Source organism: Ostrea edulis, chromosome 6 (genome assembly GCF_947568905.1).
Source record: "Ostrea edulis chromosome 6, xbOstEdul1.1, whole genome shotgun sequence".
Lineage (NCBI taxonomy): Eukaryota > Metazoa > Mollusca > Bivalvia > Ostreida > Ostreidae > Ostrea > Ostrea edulis.
The window spans coordinates 2,254,411-2,276,665 of record NC_079169.1 but is presented as its reverse complement, the minus strand read 5'-3'; the positions used below and the strand labels follow the sequence as shown (position 1 = coordinate 2,276,665).

Here is a 22,255-nt window from a genome sequence, read left to right as displayed (position 1 = left end):
TCCGGGTTCCATCCGGTCGCCTCCGTCAAACCAAACATTTAACATACACCTGGAGGTTCCGGTTCCATTACGACGCCCCTTCAAACCAGACACAGTTAACACAGACCTATAATGACTGTTCATTCGCCAAGACATCGGAAGTCGCGGGCTTTTCGGATAAGATCCCGTGTCACGGCAGGCGCTGACCAGTACGTTAAAGAACCCTCAAAGAGCTACGGCATTGAGCGCCATCAGGCGCGTAGCTGCCTAAACGCAACCGCGTACCGGTACACATTATTTTAGAGAGAGAGAGAGAGAGAGAGAGAGAGAGAGAGAGAGAGGAGAAGAGAAAGATATTTTGCCATTAAAACATTTGTGCCTCAATAATAAGTGCATTACATAGTCCCGGTTTATATTTTAATCAGCATCATAATGTCCATTCAAGCAAATTTAATTTCAATTCATTAACATCATGCCTAATATCACTTTAATGTACATCATATATGTACATGCAGTAGACGGATTAGGATATTCTTTGCTATCAGTAACATTTACCATTCATGAATATACCATGCGGTCGAAACAACGGGGATGTTGGGGGGTGTTCGTAAAATGTATGTAAAGTCAGTCCAAGTTCACACAGTGAGTTGGCATAATGAAACATTTTAGAAAATAACAAGAAACCCTGTGTCTATGCACAAATAGGTGATTTCATTGGTAAAACCCAATAACTTCCGGGGCGAACCCTACGAGGACTTTGCCCTTGACCCACTGGGGGCCGCATGGTGGCCCTCAGACCCCTCGCTATACTTTGCATACACTTCATTTTCTCTCTGGCTACGCGTCTGACCTTGTATAGGTTAAATTTGTGGCACTTCACATACAGCGGGTGACGTCTCATACCGATCCTCGAGAGAAAGTTCAACCATTTCTTTATTTCTAGATAACGTTTAAAACTCTGAAGTAAAATAAGTTTATTGAAACGTTTTATCTTGGCTTTAGTGTGCAACAAGCTTTTCCAATTCCTGTCCTAAACTGTAGTTTTGCAATATTAGAAGTAAGTAAATATTTGGTATTGTGTATTCTGACGGACAGTTTTGCAGTACTTAGTTTGTTGTTGTTGTGTGATGTTTAGGTATAATGGGGTTCTTATACCGCTGACTACCGATAGTCTATTTACTAATGCGTTAACTGACGTAATTTTGGATTAGTATTGTAACTTCTCCTGATACCGACAGTCTCTTTACTGATGCGTTAACTGACGTGATTTTGGACTAGTATTGTAACTTCACCTGATACCGACAGTCTCTTTACTGATGCGTTAACTGACGTGATTTTGGATTAGTATTGTAACTTCACCTGATGTCCTCGGAGACTGTACCCCGTACAGCATTGTTATATGCCACATTGTCATTTCTGTTGTAGCAGCTTGCCTGAAGATCGAATAACCGGTGTTTATCACAGTGTCATGTCAATTGCAGTGTAATACTATCATAGCTTTCCTTTTACATATACAGATCTAGAGCTACTTTCCTTTTACATATATACAGAACTACTTTCCTTTTACATGTACAGAGCTACTTTCCTTTTACATATATATAGCTACTTTCCTTTTACAGTGTGAATCATTATGCGTGTTCTGAATAAATACCTGAGCATAGGAAACGAAAAACATTTGCTCATTGGTGAGTCCGAGACCAGGAGCCATTTTTTCAGCACCATTCTTTTGAACCCATTTTTGGTACGCCTACAGTTGAAATAATAAAATTTGTTTTATTTTCCTGACTCGAAATGGATGGTAGAGTACGTGTTTGGTATGATGAATATTTGTAGTCTATGTCTGACCACTACCCATACCTTGTAGGCTATCTGGACGCCGCTGGTTTCTGCCATGGCTTCTGCTGCCCACCGCAGCCCGTTTACCGGAACCTACGGGAAATATAATTTTAGATTTTGTTCCACGGTATTTCTAATCTTAAAAAATACAATTCTACATAAACTTCAGAATTCTTAAAGTCAGAAAATATACAAGATAACGTTATTTTCGTGGTGTGTAAATTCCGAAACTCGTGAAGTGTCCGCGAACTTGTTACAACATTATTGCAGCCTTTGATGGGACTTGCATTGAAATCATCACGATTTATAATTCTTTAGGTAAGGTATAAAGATAGCATTAGTCTATATATGTAAACATGTTTATTTAATAGCTTAACTATGTTGTTCCTTACTTTGATGGGAATCGTTTGCCCTGGAATGGTGAATGGCCCCATACTCTGGTTCTTGTAGTAATTCTCTACACACTTTTTGGCCTCTATCCACTTGTTTGTTGTCTGGTTACTCCACCAATCCTCAAACACCCCTTCCACATTATAGTAACCACCTACAAAACACATAGTAACCACCTACAAAACACATAGTAACCACCTACAAAACACATTATAGTAACCACCTACAAAACACATAGTAACCACCTACAAAACACATTATAGTAACCACCTACAAAACACATAGTAACCACCTACAAAACACATACTAACCACCTACAAAACACATAGTAACCATCTACAAAACACAAAGTAACCACCTACAAAACACATTATAGTAATCACCTACATAACACATAGTAACCACCTACAAAACACATAGTAACCACCTACAAAACACATTATAGTAACCACCTACAAAACACATTATAGTAACCACCTACAAAACACAATATAGTAACCACCTACAAAACACATTATAGTAACCACCTACAAAACACATAGTAACCACCTACAAAACACATTATAGTAACCACCTACAAAACACATAGTAACCACCCACAAAACACATTATAGTAACCACCTACAAAACACATAATGACTACCTACAAAACACATTATAGTAGCCACATACAAAACACATTATAGTAACCACCTACAAAACACATTATAGTAACCACCTACAAAACACGTTATAGTAACCACCTACAAAACACATTATAGTAACTACCTACAAAACACATTATAGTAAGCACCTACAAAACACATTATAGTAACCACCTACAAAACACATTATAGTAACCACCTACAAAACACATTATAGTAACTACCTACAAAACACATTATAGTAAGCACCTACAAAACACATTATAGTAACCACCTACAAAACACATTATAGTAAGCACCTACAAAACACATTATAGTAACCACCTACAAAACACGTTATAGTAACCACCTACAAAACACATAGTAACCACCTACAAAACACATTATAGTAACCACCTTCAAAACACATTATAGTAGCCACCTACAAAACACATTATAGTAACCACCTACAAAACACATTATAGTAACCACCTAAAAAACACATTATAATAACCAATTACAAAACACATTATAGTAACCACCTACAAAACACAGGCGGTTTATTGACAAAATGAATACATGTGTTGTAAATGAAAAGATATATTTATCTTTGTTGGCAAGTGGACCTGGTGATACTGAAGTAAGATTGACTATTCAAAACAGCGTAAGAATACGGTTTTGATACCATGTGTAACATACAAGAGTAAAACTTAAAATTCCCTGTAATGCAGATGAAGAACAGTGATATGTTAAACAAAACTACTGTCAGGCAGAGCAGTTATACCTACAGTGAACCAACGTGATCGGCGTTAAACATTCCAGCTTTCATATTTACCAGTATGGTCGATGCCATGGACGAGATGGTGAGCAATTACGCTTCCCATTGAACCAAAGTTCATAAAATGTGGGAGTGTGTGGTCGTAGAACGGGAACTGTAGCAGACCGGCAGGGACGAGCAGCTCGTTCCACGGGTTGTAGTAACTCATGAAGGTGTCGTAAGTTCGGTACACCCATTCTTCCTCCTTGTTCACGTGATTTTTCAACCTCTTGTTCCAGGACTTCTGAATAAAGTTGTTCACACTCAGCAGGTTTCCAAAGTAGTCGTACTGGTCCACGCTGAGCTGTAAGAAGACGTGGGCAGACATTGTATTAGTACTGTATGATTCCTTATTTTACGCGAGTACTTAACATGGCGAAATGACTCGTATACTTCAAATCGCGTGAACACGAATTCGCGAGACGACTGTGATGCCTCGCGCGAAATCATTCTATAATATTTAGGAATTCATCGTAGACCAAAGGGGGTAAAATGTGAAAGAGTGAACATCCTTGTCGGGTAACAGTAAGTTATGACGCTGTTTCGTGTTTTTTTTTTTTACATCCAGCAATTATGTTCATAAAGGATTATCTACGGTTAATAATTATCTAAGGTAAATAATGGCTTTGTTCGATCAGAAATGTTCGTGAGGATTATCGAACAGCAACAACATACACTGCTATACAGATTATCCATAGCTGCGTCATTCATCATGAAATCAGGATATCCTAGCTTGTCCAAACTCCCTTGCATCTTTAACGAGAAAATTTAAGAAATTGTAAAAACAACCAAACAACATTTTGTATGAGTTATCAAGCCTTCTTCTCCTCGTGTGTTTAACTCTCTCACCTTTGATTTAGCTCTGGCTTTCGTGGCGTCGTCCATGAAGACATTCTTCATGGTACTCTCGATAAGGACCTCCTTCGTGTAATCAAGAATTTCATGGGCCTGTGAGATGCAATCAAATGAATATATATTCTATTTCTTAAAATTTGGTTTATATTCTTTAATAGTTACCAGTATGGTATTTATAATTCATAATGTCCAACCTTTTGTTTATTTTCGTCTACGAAGTGGTCTCTGACGTACATAGAGCTGAGGGCATCTCCAAGGTAACTGTCCATGTTACGGAAGCAGTACAACCACGTGCCCAGGAATTGTGGGATGCCGTATCTATCTACATAAAACTCGCGACTGGCGTGTACGTACTCCCAGGATAGTTCTACGTCATAGCGGTCCATCAACTTCCACACCAGGTAGTTGTTTAACATTCTGTGAGTATAGCGATGAAGGACATTTCAGTAGCTATCTAACATTCTGTGAGTGTAGCGATGAGGGACATTTCAGTAGTTATTTAACATTCTGTGAGTGTAGCGATGAGGGACATTTCAGTAGTTGTTTAACATTCTGTGAGTATGGTTTTGAAGGACATTTCAATAGTTATTTAACATTCTGTGGGTATAGCGATGAAGGACATTTCAGTGGTTATTTAACATTCTGTGAGTGTAGCAATGAGGACATTTCAGTAGTTATTTAACATTCTGTGAGTATAGCGATAAAGGACATTTCAGTAGTTATTTAACATTCTGTGAGTATGGTGATGAAGAACATTTCAGTGGTTAATTAACATTCTGTGAGTATAGCGATGAAGACATTTCAGTGGTTATTTAACATTCTGTGAGTGTAGCGATGTAGGACATTTCAATAGTTATTTAACATTCTGTGAGTATGATGATGAAGGACATTTCAGTAGTTAATTCACATTCTGTGAGTGTAGCGATAAAGGACATTTCAGTAGTTATTTAACATTCTGTGAGTGTAGCGATGTAGGACATTTCAATAGTTATTTAACATTCTGTGAGTATAGCGATGAGGACATTTCAGTAGTTAACATTCTGTGAGTATAGCGATGAAGGACATTTCAGTAGTTAATTCACATTCTGTGAGTATGGTGATCAAGGACATTTCAGTAGTTATTTAACATTCTGTGAGTATGGCGATGAAGGACATTTCAGTAGTTATTTAACATTCTGTGAGTATAGCGATGAGGACATTTCAGTAGTTATTTAACATTCTGTGAATATGGCGATGAGGACATTTCAGTGGTTATTCAACATTCTGTGAGTATAGCGATGAAGGACATTTCAGTACTTAACATTCTGTGAGTATAGCGATGAGGACATTTCAGTAGTTATTTAACATTCTGTGAATATGGCGATGAGGACATTTCAGTAGTTATTTAACATTCTGTGAGTATGGCGATGTAGGACATTTCAGTAGTTATTTAACATTCTGTGAGTATGATGATGAAGGACATTTCAGTAGTTAATTCACATTCTGTGAGTGTAGCGATAAAGGACATTTCAGTAGTTATTTAACATTCTGTGAGTATAGCGATAAAGGACATTTCAGTAGTTATTTAACATTCTGTGAGTATAGCGATGAGGACATTTCAGTAGTTAATTAACATTCTGTGAGTATGATGATGAAGGACATTTCAGTAGTTAATTCACATTCTGTGAGTGTAGCGATAAAGGACATTTCAGTAGTTATTTAACATTCTGTGAGTATAGCGATGAGGACATTTCAGTAGTTAATTAACATTCTGTGAGTATGATGATGAAGGACATTTCAGTAGTTAATTAACATTCTGTGAGTATGATGATGAAGGACATTTCAGTAGTTATTTAACATTCTGTGAGTATAGCGATGAGGACATTTCAGTAGTTATTTAACATTCTGTGAGTATGATGATGAAGGACATTTCAGTAGTTATTTAACATTCTGTGAGTATGGCGATGAAGGACATTTCAGTGGTTATTTAACATTCTGTGAGTGTAACGATGAAGGCCATTTCAGTAGTTAATTAACATTCTGTGAGTGTAACGATGAAGGCCATTTCAGTAGTTAATTAACATTCTGTGAGTATGGCGATGAAGGACATTTCAGTGGTTATTTAACATTCTGTGAGTATGGTGATGAAGGATATTTCAGTGGTTATTTAACATTCTGTGAGTGTAGCGATGTAGGACATTTCAGTAGTTATTTAACATTCTGTGAGTGTAACGATGTAGGACATTTCAATAGTTAATTAACATTCTGTGAGTATGGCGATGAAGGACATTTCAGTGGTTATTTAACATTCTGTGAGTGTAGCGATGAAGGATATTTCAGTGGTTATTTAACATTCTGTGAGTGTAACGATGAAGGACATTTCAGTAGTTATTTAACATTCTGTGAGTATAGCGATGAAGGACATTTCAGTGGTTATTTAACATTCTGTGAGTGTAGCGATGAGGACATTTCAGTAGTTAATTAACATTCTGTGAGTATAGCGATGAAGGACATTTCAGTGGTTATTTAACATTCTGTGAGTGTAGCGATGAATGACATTTCAGTGGTTATTTAACATTCTGTGAGTATGGTTATGAAGGACATTTCAGTAGTTAATTAACATTCTGTGAGTGTAGTGATGAAGGATATTTCAGTAGTTATTTAACATTCTGTGAGTATGGTGATGAAGGACATTTCAGTGGTTATTTAACATTCTGTGAATATAGCGGTGAAGGACATTTCAGTAGTTATTTAACATTCTGTGAGTGTAACGATGTAGGACATTTCAATAGTTAATTAACATTCTGTGAGTATGGTGATGAAGGACATTTCAGTAGTTAATTAACATTCTGTGAGTATGGCGATGAAGGACATTTCAGTGGTTATTTAACATTCTGTGAGTATGGTGATGAAGGACATTTCAGTAGTTATTTAACATTCTGTGAGTGTAGCGATGAGGACATTTCAGTAGTTATTTAACATTCTGTGGGTGTAACGATGTAGGACATTTCAGTGGTTATTTAACATTCTGTGAGTATGGTTATGAAGGACATTTCAGTAGTTAATTAACATTCTGTGAGTATGGCGATGAAGGACATTTCAGTAGTTATTTAACATTCTGTGAGTATGGCGATGAAGGACATTTCAGTAGTTAATTAACATTCTGTGAGTATGGTTATGAAGGACATTTCAGTAGTTAATTAACATTCTGTGAGTGTAGCGATGAAGGACATTTCAGTGGTTATTTAACATTCTGTGAGTATGGCGATGAAGGACATTTCAGTAGTTATTTAACATTCTGTGGGTATAGCGATGAAGGACATTTCAGTGGTTATTTAACATTCTGTGAGTATGGCGATGAAGGACATTTCAGTGGTTATTTAACATTCTGTGAGTGTAGCGATGAATGACATTTCAGTGGTTATTTAACATTCTGTGAGTATGGTTATGAAGGACATTTCAGTAGTTAATTAACATTCTGTGAGTGTAGCGATGAAGGACATTTCAATAGTTATTTAACATTCTGTGAGTGTAGCGATGAGGACATTTCAGTAGTTAATTAACATTCTGTGAGTATAGCGATGAATGACATTTCAGTGGTTATTTAACATTCTGTGAGTATGGTTATGAAGGACATTTCAGTAGTTAATTAACATTCTGTGAGTGTAGCGATGAAGGACATTTCAATAGTTATTTAACATTCTGTGAGTATGGTTATGAAGGACATTTCAGTGGTTATTTAACATTCTGTGAGTGTAGCGATGAATGACATTTCAGTGGTTATTTAACATTCTGTGAGTATGGTTATGAAGGACATTTCAGTAGTTATTTAACATTCTGTGAGTATGGTGATGAAGGACATTTCAATAGTTATTTAACATTCTGTGAGTATGGCGATGTAGGACATTTCAGTGGTTATTTAACATTCTGTGAGTATGGCGATGTAGGACATTTCAGTAGTTATTTAACATTCTGTGAGTGTAGTGATGAAGGACATTTCAGTAGTTATTTAACATTCTGTGGGTATAGCGATGAGGACATTTCAGTAGTTATTTAACATTCTGTGAGTATGGTGATGAGGACATTTCAGTAGTTAACTAACATTCTGTGAGTGTAACGATGAAGGACATTTCAGTAGTTATTTAACATTCTGTGAGTGTATCGATGAAGGACATTTCAGTAGTTAATTAACATTCTGTGAGTGTAGCGATGAAGGACATTTCAGTAGTTATTTAACATTCTGTGAGTGTAACGATGTAGGACATTTCAGTAGTTATTTAACATTCTGTGAGTATGGTGATGAAGGCCATTTCAGTAGTTTTTTAACATTCTGTGAGTGTAGCGATGTAGGACATTTCAGTAGTTAATTAACATTCTGTGAGTGTAGCGATGAAGGACATTTCAGTAGTTATTTAACATTCTGTGAGTGTATCGATGAAGGACATTTCAGTAGTTAATTAACATTCTGTGAGTATGGCGATGTAGGACATTTCAGTGGTTATTTAACATTCTGTGAGTATGGCGATGTAGGACATTTCAGTAGTTATTTAACATTCTGTGAGTGTAGTGATGAAGGACATTTCAGTAGTTAATTAACATTCTGTGAGTGTAGCAATGTAGGACATTTCAGTAGTTATCTAACATTCTGTGAGTGTAGCGATGAAGGACATTTCAGTAGTTAACATTCTGTGAGTATAGCGATGTAGGACATTTCAGTAGTTATTTAACATTCTGTGAGTATGGCGATGAAGGACATTTCAATAGTTATTTAACATTCTGTGAGTATGGTGATGAAGAACATTTCAGTAGTTATTTAACATTCTGTGAGTGTATCGATGAAGGACATTTCAGTAGTTATTTAACATTCTGTGGGTGTAACGATGTAGGACATTTCAGTAGTTATTTAACATTCTGTGAGTATGGTGATGAAGGACATTTCAGTAGTTATTTAACATTCTGTGAGTGTAGCGATGTAGGACATTTCAATAGTTATTTAACATTCTGTGAGTATAGCGATGAAGGACATTTCAATAGTTATTTAACATTCTGTGAGTGTAGCGATGAGGACATTTCAGTAGTCATCTAACATTCTGTGAGTGTAGCGATGTAGGACATTTCAGTAGTTTTTTAACATTCTGTGAGTATAGCGATGAGGACATTTCAGTAGTTATTTAACATTCTGTGAGTGTAGCGATGAAGGACATTTCAGTAGTTAATTCACATTCTGTGAGTGTAGCGATGAGGACATTTCAGTAGTCATCTAACATTCTGTGAGTGTAGCGATGTAGGACATTTCAGTAGTTATTTAACATTCTGTGAATATAGCGATGTAGGACATTTCAGTAGTTATTTAACATTCTGTGAGTGTAGCGATGTAGGACATTTCAATAGTTATTTAACATTCTGTGAGTATGGTGATGAAGGACATTTCAGTAGTTATTTAACATTCTGTGAGTATGGCGATGAAGGACATTTCAGTAGTTAATTCACATTCTGTGAGTATGGTGATGAAGGATATTTCAGTAGTTATTTAACATTCTGTGAGTATGGTGATGAAGGACATTTCAGTGGTTAATTAACATTCTGTGAGTGTAGCGATGTAGGACATTTCAATAGTTATTTAACATTCTGTGAGTGTAACGATGAAGGACATTTCAGTAGTTAATTAACATTCTGTGAGTATGGCGATGAAGGCCATTTCAGTAGTTATTTAACATTCTGTGAGTGTAGCGATGAAGGACATTTCAGTAGTTATTTAACATTCTGTGAGTATGGCGATGAAGGCCATTTCAGTAGTTATTTAACATTCTGTGAGTATGGCGATGTAGGACATTTCAGTAGTTATTTAACATTCTGTGAGTATGGCGATGAAGGCCATTTCAGTAGTTATTTAACATTCTGTGAGTGTAGCGATGAAGGACATTTCAGTAGTTATTTAACATTCTGTGAGTATGGCGATGAAGGCCATTTCAGTAGTTATTTAACATTCTGTGAGTGTAGCGATGAAGGACATTTCAGTAGTTATTTAACATTCTGTGAGTATGGCGATGAAGGCCATTTCAGTAGTTATTTAACATTCTGTGAGTATGGCGATGTAGGACATTTCAGTAGTTATTTAACATTCTGTGAGTATGGCGATGAAGGCCATTTCAGTAGTTATTTAACATTCTGTGAGTGTAGCGATGAAGGACATTTCAGTAGTTAATTCACATTCTGTGAGTATGGCGATGTAGGACATTTCAGTAGTTATTTAACATTCTGTGAGTATGGTGATGAAGGACATTTCAGTGATTATTTCAAAACATTCTGTGAGTGTAACAATGAAGGACATTTCAGTAGTTAATTAACATTCTGTGAGTGTAACAATGAAGGATATTTCAGTGGTTATTTAACATTCTGTGAGTGTAGCGATGTAGGACATTTCAGTAGTTTTTTAACATTCTGTGAGTATAGCGATGAAGGACATTTCAGTAGTTAATTCACATTCTGTGAGTATGGCGATGTAGGACATTTCAGTAGTTATTTAACATTCTGTGAGTATGGTGATGAAGGACATTTCAGTGATTATTTCAAAACATTCTGTGAGTGTAACAATGAAGGACATTTCAGTAGTTAATTAACATTCTGTGAGTGTAACAATGAAGGATATTTCAGTGGTTATTTAACATTCTGTGAGTGTAGCGATGTAGGACATTTCAGTAGTTTTTTAACATTCTGTGAGTATAGCGATGTAGGACATTTCAGTAGTTATTTAACATTCTGTGAGTATAGCGATGAGGACATTTCAGTAGTCATCTAACATTCTGTGAGTGTAGCGATGTAGGACATTTCAGTAGTTTTTTAACATTCTGTGAGTATAGCGATGAGGACATTTCAGTAGTTATTTAACATTCTGTGAGTGTAGCGATGAAGGACATTTCAGTAGTTAATTCACATTCTGTGAGTGTAGCGATGAGGACATTTCAGTAGTCATCTAACATTCTGTGAGTGTAGCGATGTAGGACATTTCAGTAGTTATTTAACATTCTGTGAATATAGCGATGTAGGACATTTCAGTAGTTATTTAACATTCTGTGAGTGTGGTGATGAAGGACATTTCAGTAGTTATTTAACATTCTGTGAGTGTGGTGATGAAGGCCATTTCAATAGTTATTTAACATTATGTGAGTGTAGCGATGTAGGACATTTCAATAGTTATTTAACATTCTGTGAGTATGATGATGAAGGACATTTCAGTGGTTATTTAACATTCTGTGAGTGTAGCGATGTAGGACATTTCAATAGTTATTTAACATTCTGTGAGTGTAACGATGAAGGACATTTCAGTAGTTAATTAACATTCTGTGAGTATGGTTTTGAAGGCCATTTCAGTAGTTATTTAACATTCTGTGAGTGTAGCGATGAAGGACATTTCAGTAGTTATTTAACATTCTGTGAGTATGGCGATGAAGGCCATTTCAGTAGTTATTTAACATTCTGTGAGTATGGCGATGTAGGACATTTCAGTAGTTATTTAACATTCTGTGAGTATGGCGATGAAGGCCATTTCAGTAGTTATTTAACATTCTGTGAGTGTAGCGATGAAGGACATTTCAGTAGTTAATTCACATTCTGTGAGTATGGCGATGTAGGACATTTCAGTAGTTATTTAACATTCTGTGAGTATGGTGATGAAGGACATTTCAGTGATTATTTCAAAACATTCTGTGAGTGTAACAATGAAGGACATTTCAGTAGTTAATTAACATTCTGTGAGTGTAACAATGAAGGATATTTCAGTGGTTATTTAACATTCTGTGAGTGTAGCGATGTAGGACATTTCAGTAGTTATTTAACATTCTGTGAGTGTAGCGATGTAGGACATTTCAATAGTTAATTAACATTCTGTGAGTATGGCGATGAAGGACATTTCAGTAGTTAATTCACATTCTGTGAGTGTAGCGATGTAGGACATTTCAGTGGTTATCTAACATTCTGTGAGTGTAGCGATGAATGACATTTCAAGTGGTTTGAAAACTTTATCGTAGTGATTCATATAAAATTTTATCAATTCAATATTCCAGGGGAGGAGTTCCAGACTATCTTGGCTGGTTCCCATTTCACTGGATCAACATCTGTTACTGAGTCTCTTTTCCCAGATTTTAGGATTAGCAAATATTAATTATTAGACCCCCTTCCCATTTCACTCGATCAGTTTACAGTTTTAGTGTTAAGTTCGACCGTTGCCCACCCCCTGAATCAGACTATAGTATGATGTTCCCTTCCCGTTAACTGGGATCAGTCTATGGTATTAGGTTCCCTTCCTATTAACTGGGATCAGTCTATGGTACTAAGTTCCGTTCCCATTAACTGGGATTAGTCTATGGTACTAGGTTCCGTTCCCATTAACTGGGATCAGTCTATCGTACAAGGTTTCGTTCCCATTAACTGGGATCAGTCTATGGTACAAGGTTCCGTTTCCATGCATCAGACTATCGTACGAAGTTCCCTTCCAATGTCAGCGGATCAGCACTTAGTTAAAAGCTCCCTTCCTATTCCCCTGGTTTAGACGATAACAATAAGCCCCCTTCCCATTCCCCTGGATTAAACTGTGGTACGAACTTTCCTTCCCATTTCAGTGGATCACCTACAAAACACATTATAGTAACCACCTACAAAACACATTATAATAACAACCTACAAAACACATAATAACCACCTACAAAACACATTATAGTAACCACCTACAAAACCCATAGTAACCACCTACAAAACACATAGTAACCACCTACAAAATACATTATAATAACCACCTACAAACACATAGTACGACATACAAAACACATAGTAACCACCTACAAAACACATTATAAAAACCACCTACAAACACATAGTAACCACCTACAAAACACATAGTAACCACCAACAAAACACATAGTAACCACCTACAAAACACATTATAGTAACCGCCTACAAAACACATAGTAACCACCTACAAAACACATTATAGTAACCGCCTACAAAACACATATTAACCACCAACAAAACACATTAACCACCTACAAAACACATTATAGTAACCACCTACAAAACACATAGTAACCACCTACAAAACACATTATAATAACCACCTACAAAACACATTATATCACCTACAAAACCCATTATAGTAACCACCTACAAAACACATAGTAACCACCTACAAAACACATAGTAACCACCTACAAAATACATTATAATAACCACCTACAAACACATAGTACCACATACAAAACACATAGTAACCACCTACAAAACACATAGTAACCACCTACAAAACACATTATAAAAACCACCTACAAACACATAGTAACCACCTACAAAACACATAGTAACCACTAACAAAACACTTAATAACCACCTACAAAACACATTATAGTAACCATCTACAAAACACATTATAGTAACCACCTATAAAACACATTATAGTAACCGCCTACAAACACATAGTAACCACCTACAAAGCACAAAGGAACCACCTACAAAATTAATATTAACCACCAACAAAACACATAGTAACCACCAACAAAACACATAGTAACCACCTACAAAACACATTATAATAACCACCTACAGAACACATTATACCACCTACAAAATACATTATAGTAACCACCTACAAAACACATTATAGTAACCACCTACAAAACACATTATAGTAACCACCAACAAAAGACATTATAGTAACCACCTACAAAACACATTATAATAACCACCTACAAAACATATTATTGTAGCCACCTACAAAACACATTATAGTAACCACCTACAAAACACATAGTAACCACCAACAAAACACATTATAGTAACCACATACAAAACACATTATAGTAACCACCTACAAAACACATAGTAACCACCTACAAAACATATAGTAACCACCTACAAAACACATTATAGTAACTGCCTACAAAACGCATTATAGTAACCACCTACAAAACACATTGGAGTAACCACCAACAAAACACATAGTAACCACCTACAAAACACATAGTAACCACCTACAAAACACATTATAGTAGCCACCTACAAAACACATTATAGTAACCACCTACAAAACACATTATGGTAACCACCTACAAAACACATAGTAATCACCACAAAACACATAGTAACCATCTACAAAACACATTATAGTAACCACCTACAAAACACATAGTAACCACCTACAAAACACATTATAGTAACCACCTACAAAACACATTATAGTAACCAACTACAAAACACATTATAGTAACCACCTAAAAAGACACATTATAGTAACCACCTACAAAACACATTATAGTAACCACCTACAAAAGACATTATAGTAACCACCTACAAAACACATTACAGCAAAAACCTACAAACACATTACAGTAACCACCTACAAACACATAGTTACCACCTACAAACACATAGTAACCACCTACAAAACATTATATTAACCACCTACAAAACACATAGTAACCACCTACAAAACACATTATAGTAACCACCTACAAAACACATTATAGTAACCACCTACAAAACACATAGTAACCACTACGAAACACATAGTAACCACCTACAAAACACATTATAGTAACCACCTACAAAACACATTATAGTAACCACCTACAAAACACATAGTAACCACCTACAAAACATATAGTAATCACCTACAAAACACATTATAGTAATCGCCTACAAAACGCATTATAGCAACCACCTACAAAACACATTGGAGTAACCACCAACAAAACACATAGTAACCACCTACAAAACACATTATAGTAGCCACCTACAAAACACATTATAGTAACCACCTACAAAACACATAGTAACCACTACAAAACACATAGTAATCACCAACAAAACACATAGTAACCACCTACAAAACACATTATAGTAACCACCTACAAAACACATAGTAACCACCAACAAAACACATTATAGTAACCACCTACAAAACACATAGTAACCACCTACAAAACACATTATAGTAACCACCTAAAAAGACACATTATAATAACCACCTACAAAACACATTCTAGTAACCACCTAAAAAGGCACATTATAGTAACCACCTACAAAACACATTATTGTAACCACCAGCAAAACACATAGTAACCACCAACAAAACACATAGTAACCACCTACAAAACACATTATAATAACCAACTACAAAACACATTATAGTAACCACCTACAAAACACATAGTAACAACCAACAAAACACATTATAGTAACCACCTACAAACACATTATAGCAACCACCTACAAAACACATTATAGTAACCACCTACAAAACACATTATAGTAACCACCTACAAACACATAGTAACCACCTACAAAACACATGATAGTAACCACCTACAAAACACATTGTAACCACCTACAAAACACATTATAGTAACCACCAACAAAACACATAGTAACCACTAACAAAACACATTATAGTAACCACCAACAAAACACATTATAGTAGCCACCTACAAAACACATTATAGTAACCACCTACAAAACACATTATAGTAACCACCTACAAAACACGTTATAATATCCGCCTACAAAACACATAGTAACCGCCTACAAAACACATAGTAACCACCAAGAAAACACATTATAGTAACTACCTACAAAACACATAGTAATCGCCTACAAAACACAGAGTAACCACCAACAAAACACAATATAATAACCACCTACAAAACACATTATAGTAACCACCTACAAAACACATTATAGTAACCAACTACAAAACACATTATAGTAACCACCTACAAAACACATTATAGTAACCACCTAAAAAGACACATTATAGTGACCACCTAAAAACACATTATAGTTACCACCTACAAAACACATTATAGTAGCCACCTACAAAACACATTATAGTAACCACCTACAAACACATAGTAACCACCTACAAAACACATTATAGTAGCCACCAACAAAACACATTCTAGTAACCACCTACAAAACACATTATAGTAACCACCTACAAAACACATTATAGTAACCACTTACAAAACACATTATAGTAACCGCCTACAAAACACATAGTAACATAGGCACTAAGCTCCTTACCAATTCCCCCTGGATCAGTCTATGATATTATCATTTATGGCAGCCATGACATGCTTTTTCTACTCCAAGGACTTGACAAAAGCTACTTGCCTTCTATAAAGCGACCTCATTAAGGAAGGATGATACCTCATTAAGGAATGATGATACCTCATTAAGGAATGATGACACTTCACTGATACCTTGTTTTATTAACTCCTAGTCCGGCTATCATTTCATTCATCCGTCGTAGCCATTCAGCTTCCCGTAAAACTATCTTTGTGGACGGACCGACATTGGCATCGTTGAACATGTACAGAATATGGGCGGAAAAATCAATCTGAAAGAAAACCATCCCAGTGAAGATTTAAAATCACTGTTATTTTTTCATTGATTGTAATATAGTAATTGTATAACCGAGTGTAGCAGCCTACTGGTTTCGGCGCTTTGCAACCAGGACATCTCGATCTTAAGAGCCGCGTCATCTGTAACATGTTTAACGTACGTATCGACTACTCCTTTGCCAAACACCCGTCATTAATTGAGAAAGTCATAAGTCCTTCAGATATGACCTTAAAAACAAAGGTTCAATGTCACTGTAGGTGTTTTCACGATAAAGAATCCACACTGCTACGACCCTGAGTGCTATGCAAAATTTGAGGTATCTCATCTAGAGCTAGGGACGTCTGAAAAATTCCAGAATCAGACGTAAAACAACATACAAAACAAAACCCCACAAAACCATTATATATCTCGTCGTGTTTTCGGTGTACACTCTACATGTAGTTGTAGCAAGTCTTAAGATCTCAAGATTCCTGAAATGCTTACCGCTGTTCCCAACATGGTGTTTAATTCCGATATCGCCACCCTCTTTTCGTAAGCGTGGGGATCTAATGTCGGCATTGTATTCTTCGTGATCTGAAAATTCAAAACGCATTGAATGGAAAACTAATTTAAGCCAGTTATCAATTGGAAAATATCCTGTAAGGGTGTGTATGTGTGGTATTTATGATTTTCTTTCAGATTCAGTTTCTAAAAGATGATTAAAATACTCGAAAAGTACCGGCAGTCTTACACAATGAAAGGTGAAGATAACAAACAGTGATCAATCTTACAACTCCAATAAGCAATAAAAATAGAGAGTCGGGCAAACACGGACCCCTGGACACACCAGAGGTGGGATCAGGTGCCTAAAACATCGCTTACTGGTGTTGCTATGACAGGTGCATATATAGGACTTACCGTACGGGTAACAGTATAAAAGTGAAAGAGATAAATGCATCTCTATTAACATAGAGAACGTGTACCTTTACATGCATGTAAAGTGGCATGTGCAGTCTTACTACGTACATTAGCTAAGTTCGATTCTATGGTGAAGGCATCGTTGACGAATGTCTCGATTCGTTCATTTTTTGTGGCATTATCCAGTGTTATGTTGGAATCTCTCACAAGCAGGTTAGCGAGACGTCTCATGAAGGTCTTCATATCAATTCTGTACTGTAAACATATATAAACATATTATGTACTTATCAATTCTGTACTGTAAACATATATAAACATATTATGTACTTATCAATTCTGTACTGTAAACATATATAAACATATTATGTTAGTACTTATCAATTCTGTACTGTAAACATATATAAATACATTATGTACTTATCAATTCTGTACTGTAAACATATATAAATACATTATGTACTTATCAATTCTGTACTGTAAACATATATAAATACATTATGTACTTATCAATTCTGTACTGTGCTATAAACATATACAGTCAAACACCATTATCTCGAACCCGAAGGTACCGAGAAAAAACTTAAAGATATCCGAGGGTTCGAAATATTGAGGTTAAAGCACATAACGAAATTGTCCAGTGCAGTTGGGGCTTCCAACTCACTTCAACATGTCCATGGTAATCGAGATATCGACGTTCGACCGAAGTTCGAACGTATATCTATTTTTAAAGAGTACACATTTGTTCTGATAATCATGAATTACCTTATTCTTCATCATAATTCTCTCGGAATATTTATAACGAAAAAAAATATTAACAGAGTGTAACAATTACTTCTTGAAATTCGAAGTCATGAAATGTACGAAAATGAAGTTTCATTGAAATATTTCTTCAGTGAGACAGTTAACAGAAAAGTAATGGGTGCTTCTGTTGTTGAATGTATCATGCTATATCTAGAAAAAAAGGACATGCCTTTTCAGTTGAAGGTTCCGTATAGTAGTACCAAGCCATCGCCATACCGGAGTAGTCCAGCTGCAAAGTCAGATTAAACGAGGGAATAATTATACATGCACGTGTTTTTAAAATGCGCATGCGAGACCAAACCGATCTTGGTAATTTTGACAATCAATGAAATATTCGCTAACTGTTACCTCAATGACTCTTTTGTGCCAGTCATACCAATCAGTCACCACTCGAAACGTGTAAAAGGCAGCGGTCCAGTAGTCCACCGACACTTTCCGAAAGGCTCTCTGGAAATCAAAGGTGCTGTTGCTAAAGGTACCGAGTACATGCCAACCTCCGATGTTGTTGATTACTTTGGTGATCAATGGCGTCCCTCTAGCGCGCTCCTTCCGGTAAGTATCAATGCAAGAGGAGAAATAATGTTTCAGCTTCCGCTCAGTGGAATACTCTTGGTCACGGACGACCGGGGACTCCAGAATCTTCTTAAGTTTTTCTTCATTATGATAATACATGTTACTGTATACAGTGATTGAAGACGTTTCAGGATCCAGGGGATTTTCGGTCTTGAAGCGCCCACAGGCATACTGGTAGAAATTATTACAAGGATGGATAGTGGTGTTTAAATTGGACACCACGTAGGAAGCGCTTTTAAGACAAGGAGGGGTGACACATAATTGGTTTTGGCCGCCAGTCTGAGCACTTGAAGAAGGCGAATTGTCATCGCTCCCACTACCAGAGCTCACCATGGACGCCAACACCACACAAACTACAACGGCTAAAAACGCTACCAGCCCTAGAGCTATTTCGGTTACTCTGAATGTGTAGCTTCTGATTGTTATTTCCGGTACGATTGGGGAGTGTTCCGTTGATTTTCCGAACTCGGCGTAACTCTCCGTCATAATGTCCACTTGCTCGTTTCCTTCAGCTGATTTTGCAGAACTGGAAACTCCAGAAGCAACTACGACTGTTGACGCCACTTTGACAAGTTCTATAATTTTTTTCTTCTGTTCTTTTTACTTTCTAAACAATGAATGTTGTGCAGAACCCACCCCCTTGACGTCCGAATGAAAACGATCTGTCCGAGTGGAAACGATCCTCAAGACTAACTGATACGTTATGGAACTAAGTCTATGTTTACTTTATTTATTATAAAACTGTTATCAATATTGAGTATGAATTAATTCAAGTAGCCGCAGACTGGAAGATAGGACACGGTTTATGGGGTCCCTGACTGTTACGGATTGGAACATGATGGCATGAGACTCGGGCTCATTATGTGTGTACACACTCTAAAATAATAAAACGAACATTGTCCAATACAACGGGTATAGACAAGGGTGCACGACTACACAGCATTATCATATTACGCCAAATTCATCGACTGATCCCCCACTTCTGCTTTTATAACTTTTAATAGCATGTAGGTAATGTTATTTAAACAATAAAATGCTTTCTTTGTTGTTTTATCGGGTGATGAAGTTAGCTAGTACTGCAAAAAAAATCTTCTATTTTCTGCACAGTATTAGCTACCTTCATCACCCGATAAAACAACAAAGAAAGACATTTTGTTGTTTATATTCATATTTTTATATATTTTTAAGAAATATAACTAGATTTATATATAAGTACTGAAATATCATATTGTTGACCATTTTGTTACCTTAAACGGAACAGCCAATGCAACCTTTGATCTTGACGACGTTCCGTATTTGGTAATTACGCGGAGAGTGGTACATGGAACTAAAAAGACAGATTTGACAAGTTTGCAATAAACATGTATTCATTGTCTATGATAAAAACAATGTCAATCTCAAAACAAATAAAAGAGGAAAGATTCTGTGAATATAAAAAATATAAGTGTGTAAGAGAAAAGATTCAGTGAATGTAAAAAATATAACCTGTGTTTTAAACCCCTTTCCTTATCTTTTGAACATAAATTGCGAAAATGTATACTAAAAAAAATTGAATTGAAGATGGGAGGCACAAAACGAATGTGCAATCAATGTAATTTTTATGAAGTAAAATAAGTTAAGGGTATTATTTTCATATACAGTATTTTCATTCCATGATGCGATAGCTCCAATTTCAGGGGACTTATCAATATCAATGGATTTGTATTCATTTGTACTAAATATAATATTTTTAATTAAATAAAATGTAGATGTTGCCACCTCTTTAAAGATTTCAGGCGTACATCAATAGAAATAGAATTCAACATTTAAAAAATCTCACATTTTCATTAAACACCATCATAAAATTGCATTAAAAATAGTTAAAGAGATTTGCACCTAACATTTGGAGTAATGTCAATTTTTTGGGAAGTGTATTTGTAATTTCTACGCTGAAGGATCATTAGGAAACTGAAAAGAAAACCTTGGGTCGCAATGCTTTTTATTGAGCTACAGTGTTCTAAACATGACCTTTTTGCACTTAAAATTTATATAATTTTAAACTTGGATTTGTCTGTTGGTGTCAAAACAATATAAGCAACAAAAATCGATCATTACATAAAATAGATACATAATCATGTCTTCTAACAATACAGATTAAAAAAAGTAATGGAAATAAATAATGACCTTTTTGGACTTGATATACGAAAGAATTCATGATATTAGATTTGGTAGTTTAAAATGACCTATTATGAGTAATGTAAATATTAGATGAACCAGAAACTGTAATATCACGCAGATTTACGTGTAGAACCTTTTGATTAATCAATCCTTCCGCCGCAAAATGTAGTCCCTGCAAAACTCTTTCAAAATTTGAATTGACCAAAAAAATTAACTGAATAGGGTTCAATAATAGATGTATAATATGTTTGCACCAGTGGGATCAGTATTGAACCAGTGAATATTTAGTTGAAGCATCCTGCGCAGTTGTGCTCAAAAACTCAGGAGCTGACAAAATTTTAATTTCAACAGTATAAAGACCTGCTTTATTTTTTTTTTTTTTAAATACATAGGTATATATGAATCAATAGTGTATATCGGGGAAATCGTTGTAAAATAGACATACAGTTGAGGAAATACCAACATCCACAATCTACAATCAATTTATATATTTATAAAGTAGCAAGCATTTTGAAACTGTTAACATTAAACTTTTGTTAACCAGTTTTTAAGTACTTTTTGTTATGCTGTTTAATGAAAGTGTGCGATTCCTGATGTTGATATACGTTTCTACATGTTCTTCAGTTTATGTATGTATATCAGGTGACAACATTCATGTCTTCGGCTACTGATGGAATTAAACTATAGTGGATATTAAGATTTTTTCTCCGAACACCAGCATGGCTATCCTCTCCTTAGTTGGTTGTATCATTATTACTAAGTGTTAGTCTCCAACAGGATTCGAACCCATTCTAACAAGCTAATTTATCTCCGTATGGTAACCTTTCGACTAACAATGCGTAATTTAACAATTAAGCATCCAAAAAAGAAACTGAATTAGGGACAGCTCTTTCACCTGTCAATTAAACTCTTCTGTATTTCTGATGTGCAGTGAATACGGAAGTTCCGAATTCCCAAA

At 35.8% G+C, this 22,255-nt stretch overlaps 1 protein-coding gene across 1 annotated transcript in view; it reads right to left on the bottom strand.

Moving 5' to 3' along the window:
- The window catches only part of LOC125647780 (endothelin-converting enzyme 1-like), a 20,898-nt gene extending 1,055 nt beyond the window's left edge, over positions 1-19,843 (bottom strand). Inside the window, exons 1-13 of the mRNA XM_048874592.2 lie at positions 18,916-19,843; positions 18,737-18,796; positions 17,875-18,021; positions 17,353-17,442; positions 16,728-16,864; positions 4,695-4,917; positions 4,495-4,593; positions 4,321-4,398; positions 3,664-3,949; positions 2,208-2,359; positions 1,837-1,908; positions 1,631-1,726; positions 1,339-1,412 (exon numbers count right to left, since the gene is read on the bottom strand). Of these exons, the coding sequence (XP_048730549.2) occupies positions 1,339-1,412; positions 1,631-1,726; positions 1,837-1,908; positions 2,208-2,359; positions 3,664-3,949; positions 4,321-4,398; positions 4,495-4,593; positions 4,695-4,917; positions 16,728-16,864; positions 17,353-17,442; positions 17,875-18,021; positions 18,737-18,796; positions 18,916-19,626 (2,225 nt within the window). The 5' untranslated portion in view covers positions 19,627-19,843. The remainder of the gene's footprint in view (positions 1-1,338; positions 1,413-1,630; positions 1,727-1,836; positions 1,909-2,207; positions 2,360-3,663; positions 3,950-4,320; positions 4,399-4,494; positions 4,594-4,694; positions 4,918-16,727; positions 16,865-17,352; positions 17,443-17,874; positions 18,022-18,736; positions 18,797-18,915) is intronic.
- Between the last annotated feature and the right edge of the window lie 2,412 nt (positions 19,844-22,255).